Source organism: Camelina sativa, chromosome 11, assembly GCF_000633955.1.
Source record: "Camelina sativa cultivar DH55 chromosome 11, Cs, whole genome shotgun sequence".
In the NCBI taxonomy this organism is placed as follows: Eukaryota; Viridiplantae; Streptophyta; class Magnoliopsida; order Brassicales; family Brassicaceae; genus Camelina; species Camelina sativa.
Window position 1 is genome coordinate 43,003,077 of NC_025695.1, and position 11,130 is coordinate 43,014,206.

The 11,130-nt window shown below is 32.3% G+C and overlaps 1 protein-coding gene across 1 annotated transcript in view; it reads right to left on the bottom strand.

Annotated features, from left to right (window-relative positions):
- LOC104726103 (probable serine/threonine-protein kinase WNK11) overlaps window positions 10,532-11,130 on the bottom strand; it is a 3,440-nt gene continuing 2,841 nt past the window's right edge. Inside the window, exon 3 of the mRNA XM_019231658.1 lies at window positions 10,532-11,051. Within this exon, the coding sequence (XP_019087203.1) occupies window positions 10,629-11,051 (423 nt within the window). The 3' untranslated portion in view covers window positions 10,532-10,628. The remainder of the gene's footprint in view (window positions 11,052-11,130) is intronic.

Consider the following 11,130-nt stretch of genomic DNA (forward strand, 5'->3'; position numbering starts at 1 on the left):
ATCCATCACAGGGGAGTATGTCTCCTCATAATCTATTCATGGTCTTTGAGAGAATCCTTGTGCTACAAGCCGTGCCTTATATCTCACGATTTCATTATTCTCATTTCTCTTTCTTACAAAGACCCATTTGTGTCCAACTGGCTTTATATCGAATGGTGTCCTTAAGATCGGACCAAACACATTCCTTTTCTTTAATAAATTCAACTCCACGTCAATGGCTTCTTTCCATTTTAACCATTCTTTACTTTGAGTGCACTCTAATATAGACGTGGGTTCATGATCCTCATTTATTTCAAAAGCTACCTTATAAGCAAATACTTCATCAATGTTGTTATCTTTACGGTTCCATTGTATTCCAGACATGATATAATTTATTGAGATCTCATTATTATCAATACCTTCAGGACCTTGAGGTTCAGCATCCCAAACCTCATTCGGTACCTTAGGATTTGCCGCGGCCATGTCTATATTTTTCTCAACCTCAGTTTTATTTGCACCTTTCTTAGAAGATTTCTGAGGATTCTTATCTTTGGAACCTATTGGTCTACCACGTTTCAAACGGGCCTTAGACTCTGTAGCAACTTTATTGTGTCCCTCTTGAACATCAATACGTACTGGTGCATTACAAGCTGGTATGTACAATTTTATAACTCTCTTTGGATCAGCAAAGGAATCTGGTAATTGATTAGCTAGCTTTTGCAAATGTATTATCTTTTGGACCTCTGCCTCACATGCTATAGTCCGAGGATCTTGTCAATTTAAGGATGTTTGATTCCATGATAATTCTTTGACCAGCTTGTTTGTCTCTCCACCCAACATAGGAAATTCGGATTCAGCAAACTGACAATCCGCGTATCTGGCCTTAAATAAATCAGCCGTAGTTGGCTCTAGATACTTAATAATGGTGGGAGAATCATATCCAACATATATTCTCATCCTCCTTTGAGGTCCCATCTTAGTTCTCTGTGGTGGAGCAATCGGTACATAAACGGCACACCCGAATGTTTTTATATGGGATATGTCTGGCTCATGACCCGTTAATAATTAGGATGGTAAGGAAGCTTCAACCTCATAAGTAATGGTCGAGCAATTAACTTAATGTGTTTGATGAAGGATTCAGCTAATCCATTCTGTATATGTACATGTGCCACAGGATGTTCCACACTCACCCCCATGGACATACAATATTCATTAAACGCTTGGGATGTAAATTCACCAGCATTGTCTAGACGTATAGTCTTAAATGGAAAATCTCTTTAGTTACTTTTACTGGTGACGGCCTTATAATGAGTTTCCCTTGTGTACATGCTACACACGTGAGATTTTTAGGGATAACTCTTCTCTCTTTTAGAGTGTGCCCATTTGAATTTATCATTAGCTTACGCATCATGTTCGAACCCGGATGGCCAAGCCGGTCATGCCATAAAGTGAATTTTTCATTGAACATTTTATTCATTGTCAAATTAGCCTTTATCATATTAATCTTAGCATGGTAAAGACCAGTGGCTAATGCAGGTATAGTCTCTAGGACTTTCTTATGTCCTTGGGTGATTTCAGTAATATATAGGAACTCTTTGTTTCCTTCACCCTTTGTTTCAATATGGAAACCATTCAAATGAATGTCCTTAAAACTTAATAAGCTTCCCTTTGAGCTGGGTGAATATAAGGCATCACTTAGTTCAAGATGTGTGTCATTCGGTAATAAAATATGAGTCTGGCCGTAGCCTTCAATTAGGCTTGCTATACCCGCTATTGTGCTAATATTGGCATTTTTCATAATGAGATTAACAAAATATCTCTTATCTTTAAAAATTGTGTGGCTTAATCCACTATCCACCACAATTATATTATTTTCCTCAGTCATTTTTCAATATGGACAAGAATTATGTTTTAAACATAAAGTAATAAAACAAAAAAAAATTATATTGAAAGAAATAAAATAACTGAAATTAAACCAAAATAATAATTCAATAAAATTCAAAATCATAGAACATAGATAATTAAAATAATTCAACCAATAAGAAATTTAATTATCCTCTTTTAGGCAATCAGAAGTTTCATAATCCAATTGGTCATCATTCTCATGGTCGAAATCTCCCTCACCATCGAGATGAACCAGGTTAGCTTCTGTATTCTTTTTCAAACTCTCTTGATAGAGATCAATGAGATGCTTAAGTGTTCTGCACGTCTTGGCCCAATGATTTGCCATACCACATCGGTGACAAACCGATTTAGTCTTATGTTGCGGTTTGAAAATTCTGCGGCCTCTACCACGACCACGACAGAAGTTGGATCGGTTCCCACAGCCATAACCATCATATTGGTTCCTTTGGTACTGGCCACGACCACCACGTCCTCTACCACGGCCACGGCCGTGATACTTGTCTCTATGGACGTAGTTGGTCTCCTTAGTTTCTTTGGGCTCTTTATGTTCTTTCTTAGCAATGTCAACCTAGTGAGCTTCTGGTAAGGGGGTAGATCCAGGAGGCCTCACAGCATTGTTCATCAACAATATCTCATTGTTTTTTTCAGCAAGTAGCAAACAAGAGATGAGGCTTGCATATGTCTTAAAACCCTTTTCACGATACTGTTGCTGAAGCAGTATGTTATTAGTGTGAAAGGTTGAGAATGTCTTCTCTAGCAAGTCCTCCTCAGTAACCTCAGTACCACATAACTTCAAGATCGAAACTATCTTAAATAGCTCTGAGTTATACTCATCCACGGATTTGAAATCCTGGATCCTTAGGTTTTTCCAATCGAATTGAGCCTTTGGTAGGAGCACCGTCTTTTAGTGTCCATATCTTTTTTTCAACTTTGTCCAAAGCTCAAGAGGATCTTCAATAGTAAGGTATTGGTTCTTGAGACTCTCAGAAAGATGATGGCGTATATGCATAATCGCCTTGTACTTATTCTTTTCAGAACAGTCATTCTCATCCTCAATGCATTCGCATAGGTCTTTTGATTTCATGTTGATCTTTGTGTCCAATGCCCATTGCAAGTAATTGTCTCTAGAGACATTTAGGGCAGCATACATGAGTTTGTTGAGCTTTGCCATCTACACAATACAAAAATGTGCATCCGATCATTAGCATGCGGTATTTAAGACCGAACTATGCAATCAATTATACTAGGACATGCGGTATTTGAGACCGAACCATGCCATCAATTTAAACTTAGGCCATGCGTTATTTGAGACCAAAAAATGCCTTGCCTTTATGTTTAATTTTGTGGCTTTAACATGCATGAAAACAATCCTAGATAGATTCTAGTATGAACAGGAAATATGCACATAATTTCAGGTTTTAGCAATTTTCCTTTTTCTTAGATAAGATTTCTTTTTTCTTAAAACAGGATAATGACAAAATTTTAAAGAGACAAAATATCTAGGATTCCGATTTCAAGGGTTGATTTTAGGGTTTTAATTTTTAAACAAACAATCAACAATAATCGGGTTTAAACTTAGAACAAACAGATTAAAATTTCTTTTTCGATTTGAGGATTTAAGTTCTAAGGTTTTCATGCAATAAACAAACAATCAATATTAACCAGATTTTAAACATGGTATAATTACTGCAATTGCAATTAATCTAAGCAGCCCTAAACCTCGCAGCAATCGATTTTAAAGTTTTAGGGTTTTAGGGTTTCAAGGCTTATGAACTTGTTTGTTGATTGTTTATTTGTAGATTTAAGGGTTCAAGTAGATTTAAAGTTCAAGTTCGATATATGTGTCCTGATGGGTTCGGATTTATTTACCTTCCACCGTTTGGAGGTTGACTGGTATTGATCCGGGAGCTAAAGATCTCGGATGTACCTTTGAATTTGATCATGAACTAGCAACGAACCTCGAACTGGTCACGAACAAGCAACAATCACGAACAGGCCACGAACTTGAGTTGATCACGAACACAGGTTTCTCACGAACACGAACTGATCTCCGAACAGGAACTAGCCACGAACAGGGATTAGCCACAAACAGGGATTGATCACGAACTGGTACCGATCGCCGAGCTTGAACAAACAAGGACTTATGTTGCGGTGGCGGTTTAGGGTTTTAGGGATTTTTCGTTTAGGGTTTTAGGGATTTTTCGTTTAGGGTTTTAGAGTGACCTCGTGCTGATAACGTGTTATAAAAGTTAGAGAAAATCGAAGGAGGTTTTCTCATGTTCTTATTAATGAATCAGTCGATAGAATTACTATATATAGTAAAGGTCAAAGCCTTATAACAATAGGACACTAAACCGACTAAGTATAGAGAATGTGGCCGATGGACTTCATGGACTTAGACAATATATGGGCCGGTTATGGAGATCCATCCTTAAATTTTTTGTTTTTTGTCGTTATTTTAAATCATTAATAGTAACTTTTACACATGTCAAAATCTCAGATTAATAATTTGACACATGTCATGATCCGGTGAATTAATAATTTTTGAAACCATATTTTATATAATAAGATTTTAAAATAGAAATAACATGTAAAAAGAATTAAAACAGCAAAGAAAACACACACAAAAAAACGAAGCACCGATTTCCATTTTCGATGAGACCTTTAGTATTTGAGAGCATGGAAGTCTTTAGCGGTGCATGTGCAAATTTTGCTTGTTCCCTTACATGGTGCAGATGCAATTTTTGCTTGTTCCTTTCATTACACATTTTCCTGTGTTATAACCTTCTTTTACGCAATTTCGGTCACACAATATGGCACCATCAGGTTTATTACAGGTCCTATGCGGCGCAAGCCTGCCAACTCGCTCTTTACAATCCAAATGCTTAATTCCTTGTACTTGAATTATGCCTAATAGAGTTTTCATTGATGTTTTGAGAAATATATCCACCATTTAAATAAAATGTATAATTGAATTTTTTTTTTTTAACATTGGACCATAATTGGCCGATCCATCACCTATATCCCTACATTCATAAATGGACTTATCATTTCTCACTAAACTAAGATCATTTCATAAAAACACATTATTTTCAGTAGAAATTGAAAAACACACCCAATTTATCTCAAAAAGATCATGAGAGATTTTGATTTCAGTTGCTTTAGAGTTTAGACATTATGTTTATTTTTGAAATTTTTTCATTTTTAAAATAGAAAAAATCATGTGTTATGAATAAATAATTTCTTGTTATTGATCCATTTCTTAAGATATAACATATATATATATCTATAAGATAAAATATCAGAGTTCTAAGTTTGACACCTAGTATTTTTTTTTTTTTTTGACTTCATAAAAAAAAGGTTTGAAACCAAGTATTTTAAAATTTACTAGTGGGTCTATAATAGCCTAAAAGACATCTAAATGGACTATGGAGTAATTAACAACATTATTCATAACAAAATGTATTTTATCTCCCTAGCTATCAAATCTTTTTACAAAGTCTAAACACAATGTCAAACGTAACAAATTGCATTTGACATGCGGAATTTAATAAATGGATTTTGTATAAGATATTAAAGTTATGGATGCATTTGAACAAAAGGGAAACACATAATTATAAGGTCAAAACACACAAATTAAAGATTGGGGCGTTGGTGAGATCACTACCTGTCAAAATGAACAAAAGGATCATCAAAGGAATAGTACTGAAACCCACAACTATGCTATTCTTGGCCATATTTCTTCCTCTTTCTTTAGTTTTTGATAAGATTTTTTTTTTATTATCATCTTCTTAGCTGATGTATTTAAATATATTTTTTTTCTATCTAAAAATAGTATTGTGTGTTCCGTAAAAAACTGTCACCTGAAATTGGTCAAAATTAAAAAGAATCGGTAAACTTTGACATCTTTTACGGAATAATTTATATATCTCTACTATTAATCCTAAAGTTTTTAAAAAAAATTAACATAACCTTTGTAAAAAAATACATCAGAATGTCATTGGAAACTAGGTAAAATAATAGATTCTCATTAAAAGTAAAAACGTCAATTACCCATATCTTAATTGGATAAATGCGCGGGTTACCGGTCGGATCTGAAATTTTTCAATCTTAGTGGAGATTATTGGTATGGGATTTTAATAGAGTTTTAAAGATTTTAAATGTTATGTAAAATATGTTGTTATTAGATCAAGATTTTGTTAAACTATGTTAAAATTTAGTATTATTAGTTTGTGATTTGTAAAAAGTCATCTAGAATCTTAACAAATTTGGTTTATTGGATTCAAACTTTTATAATAGATAAATTCTATTGTAGTTGGGGCGGGGGGAGGAAGGGACTGTTTGACATAATTTTAACCCTATAAATTATAATAGATAAATTATTTTGTAAATATGATTATTCTATATATATGAAAATTATATATTTTTTAGAAGATTACATCAATATGGGCCGTAACGTCAATCGTCGAGCCAATATGACCCATAACAACAAATGTTGAGGAAATACAAGCCAAAACAGTAATTATTGAGCCAATACGAATCGTAACTGGATTTTAGGACCGACTCTGATTTGTTACGACATTATCAAGAAAATCTTTGACTCAATCTTGTGGAGAGAGTATTCGAAACGAACTTATCTCGTGAAGAGGTGGTTACTCGGATCCAAATCCCATGAGAATTAGAGTTACAGAGATTTCTCTATAAAAAGGGAGATATCTCGACATAATCTATACTATTAAAGATGCCAACTCTCTCCATTTGAGTGACACATTAGCAGTGGAGAGAGTACCACCTGTTTGTCCTCAATAAAAGCAAACAAACCTAAAGTAAAAGGAATATGAAACATCTTCCATGTCTTTCTATTCTTTTTTTCATATCACAAACAGTTTCAATATTTGCGTAAGATATTTAGAGAGGTTTAAAACATGTCCCAAGAAAATAGATGCATCACCAAAAGACAAAAGAGCATCAGGAGTGAATCAAAGAGCCACTTCTTCCTCTTGGCGTAAACCATGAATGTATAGACATATGGTTTACGCGTTACAATTTTGTCAATAGTTTGAAGAATTACAGCAGTGATCGAGATATTGGTAATATTGTAGAAAAATTCATGAAAGTTTGTCCCTAAAAAATTAAACTTTTATATATGAAGAAGATTAGAGTTTTGTTCACTATCAAATGGAAGATAGTTAAATAAAAATGTAGAATGTCGATTTAGAAAAATACAGAGACAAAGAGGAAAATAATTGAATAAATTCATGAATATTGGTATCTATAGTCTAACATTTAGAAGTTTCAAAAACAAAATTAAAGGAAATTCTTATTAAAAAAAACAAATTCTAGAGTTTTATTCAAGAAATTGAAGAGCTGAAGATATCTATACTAATTATATTTAATAAAGAGTTAGCTAAGCTGGAATTCTTGATAAAAGAAAATGTTAAGCTTTAATTGAGAAGTTTAAGTATGAATATATCTAAATACTTAAGGTTTTTTTTTTGAATGAATGTAAAATTTATTCAACAAAAAAACTCTTTATTACAAAATATGAATCCTTAGATCAAGCTTTCATTTGATATATATTTTTTGACGTTTTAGACAAGAATTGTAGAATGTTTAAATCTCTCAAAACAAAGTTGTTCATGCATGTATCTAATAATTCAATTACAAAATGAGAAAACCTATGTGAAGTATTTAAAAAATCAACGTCAAATTATATTTTTCAAGATTTCTACAATTAAAAAAAATCCACATATATAAAAAACAAACTAATACCAAAATTGTTAAAAAAACGGTAAGTCATAAGCCCGCGCATAGCGCGGGTATTCATCTAGTACAACATAAAAACGAGGGCAAAGACAAGATACTTCACAAAACAACAAGATGCATGATTCAACTCTAAAATGCAGCTAGGGTTTATGATTGATTCGCTGTGCTTGATTCTTTTACTTGGTAATTGATGCTTTGATTAATAAATAAAAAAACTATTCCACTATTTCTTTCACGATTTCCGTAGAATTTAAACGAATCGATTATTTTAGCCTAAACAGGGGAAAAGGTAAATTTCAACCCGTACTATTTCGAAAGTGTAATTTCCAACCTAAATCCTTACATAATTTAAATTTACTACCTAGACTTCGAATCGTTACCTGTATTCCTACATTGACTCAAACAGCGTTAGTCAACTACTAAATATGATTATATGGACGACATGATGGCTTGTTTGATATTGATGTGGCATGTGCTTAAACAAAACGACGTCGTTTTTTATCTTCGAATCTATTTGGGAGGGGAATTCGATTTAGAGCTTCATTCATTCATCTTCTTCCTTTTTGTTTACTGAGCTCGTGTATGTGCTCCTCAATTAGAGATTTCGACAAACTCAAATGGATAATCGAAGAAGAGGCCTCCCCTATGAGATGTAATTGTGGAGCTCATGTTGTAGTGAAGACATCGACAACTGCTAAAAATCAGGGAAGATTATTTCATGCATGTCCATTTGGAAGGGATGGGGTAAATGGGAATTTCTCAATTGTCTGGTATAATTTGGTTGTGTCTGCAACTAAAAGCTTGTATATGTCACAGGATTGGTATCATACATTTAAGGAAAAATGATTGCCAGCTACTTGAAGTATACCCCAACACATAGCCACACATACAAAGAATATAAATGTTTTGTTAACTACGTGAACTATTGTCATCACATAAGGACATCCATAAACAAACATAGGTTATGTTTACAACACCATAAACATTAAGTTTTGGCCGGAATCCGGCGTTGACCAGTGTTGACCGGCGTTGACCAGAAAAAATATTCAAAAAAAATGTTTTTTTCTTTTTTCTTAAAAACATTTTTTGTTTTTATGTATTTTTTATAAATTAATAAAATTAAATAATTTGTATAATTTACAAAAACAAAATATATCAACAAAAAGTTATACGACAAAAAAATACAAGAAAAAAAAAAAATTATATGACAAACAAAATTTGTGATATATCTAGTAACTAATTTTGTTAATACAGAAAATATACCAAAAATAATATAATAAAACTATACAACCAAAATTTTATGTGTAGTAGATATTTTCATAAAACTATAACAAATCTATACATTTTCCTTTTAAAAATCATTTTTTATTTTGTATTTTTAAAGGTGGAGGTTTTAAATATATTTTTTTATTTTTACTTATTTATAAGATTATGTCATTTGAAATATATCCAAGACATTACCAACTATTTCTTTGTTTCTAATAAGAAAAACAAAGGAAGAAAATAATAAAAAATTTATTTATTTACATAAAGGACATATATCAAGAAGATAGTTAAAAAACAAAAGTTGATTTTGTAAAATCAAAGGTTAATCTATTAAAATCAAAGAAAATAGTTGGCAATGCCTTGTATATATTTCAAATGACATAATCTTATAAAAAAGTAAAAAGAAAAAAATATTTAAAACTCCCATCTTTGAAAATACAAAACAAAAAAATGATTTTTAAAACGGAAAGGTATATATTTGTTATAGTTTTATTAAAAAATCTACTACACATAAAATTTTGGTGGTATAGTTTTATTATATTATTTTTGGTATATTTTCTGTATTAACAAAATTAGTTACTAGATATACCACAAATTTTGTTTGTCATAAAATTTTTAATTTTATTGGTACATAATTTTCTTATATTTTTTTGTCATATAACTTTTTTTTGTTATATTTTGTTTTTGTAAATTATACAAATCATTTAATTTTTTATTTATTTATAATAAATATATAAAAACAAAAAGAAATTATTTTTAGGAAAAAAAACGCTGGTCAACACTGGTCAACACTGGTCAATACCGGATTTCGGCCAAAATTTAATGTTTATGGTGTTGTACACATAACCTATGTTTGTTTATGGATGTCTTTATGTGATGACAATAGTTCATGTAGTTAACAAAACATTTATATTATTTGTATGTGTGGCTATGTGTTGGCGTATACTTCAAGTAGCTGGCAATCATTTTTCCTACATTTAAGTGGACCGATACGTCTAACAGTTGACTAACGTTGTTTGAGCCAATGTAAAAATAGGGGTAATAATTTGAAATTTAGGTAGTAAATTTTAATTACGCAAGAGTTTAGGTTGAGAAACGCACAAATCTCTTGTCTGGGTTGGAATTTAATAAAACACACGAATCCCGCCCAAACTGTGATATAAGTTTGTTGACAACAAGAAAAAATTATACTTATGGACAGTCCATTATTCTCTGACCTGAATTGACTCCGAATATGTACTGTCTTCGAATTTAATAAAACCAAGGCCATGATAAAAGCTCGAGATCCTACGGAAATTTGTCTGGGAACAAAAAGAAAAAGAAGTAAAAAAACAGCAACACACCCTACTTTTAGGTTCAGATTGATAGAGGATCATGTATATGGGGGACTAAGAAAGTTTGTAAAAGGTAAAAACATAAAAAATAAATATATATATATATATATATATATATAAATTATACAAATCTTTCTCAAAGATTCAATTTTTTAAACAAAATACAGATTATGTTGTATTGTCTCATGGTTGGAATCAATTGGAAAACAAGGAGAAACTGTATACGTAATTTTCATGTCGAAACCAAAAGTTATGTACAAACAAAGAAAGAAAAGTTGAAAAGGAAATAAAATGAGAGAATGCTTAAATATAATGTAAAAATACAGCCCACTCTATTGGACAATAATTAACAAAGGGGTCATTCATTGTATACAATCATCAAGAAACAATACGACCAGCTCCATCATTGTCATTGTTTCCGGTGTCTTCGTCATCATCATCTAGTATACCATCAAAGAACGGGTCACAGAGGAGCTCAGCTGCAGAAGGTCTAGCTCTCGGCTGCGCGATGCATTTTTCAATAAAGGCCTTAGCTTCTGGATCCCTAACTTTGTTCAGAGCTTCTGGTTTGAGGCCAGTGCTCACCCTTTTATATATTTTCGCGACGCTATCACATTCGCTATATGGAATCTCAAGAGCTACAAGCTCCAAAACGCACATTCCATAGGAGTATATGTCAACCATCTCCGTGTAGTTCTCTTCGTATAGCTCAGGAGCCATGAACTCTGGTGTCCCAAGGATCGAGTGAGCTAAATGGTTCTTCCCAACGATAGCCGCTAAACCCAAATCTCCAATCTTGACCTAGAATTGCAATCAAGACACAAAACTCAATATAGATACTAGCTAGCCAAAAAAAACAAAAGATCACTACAAATTTAGC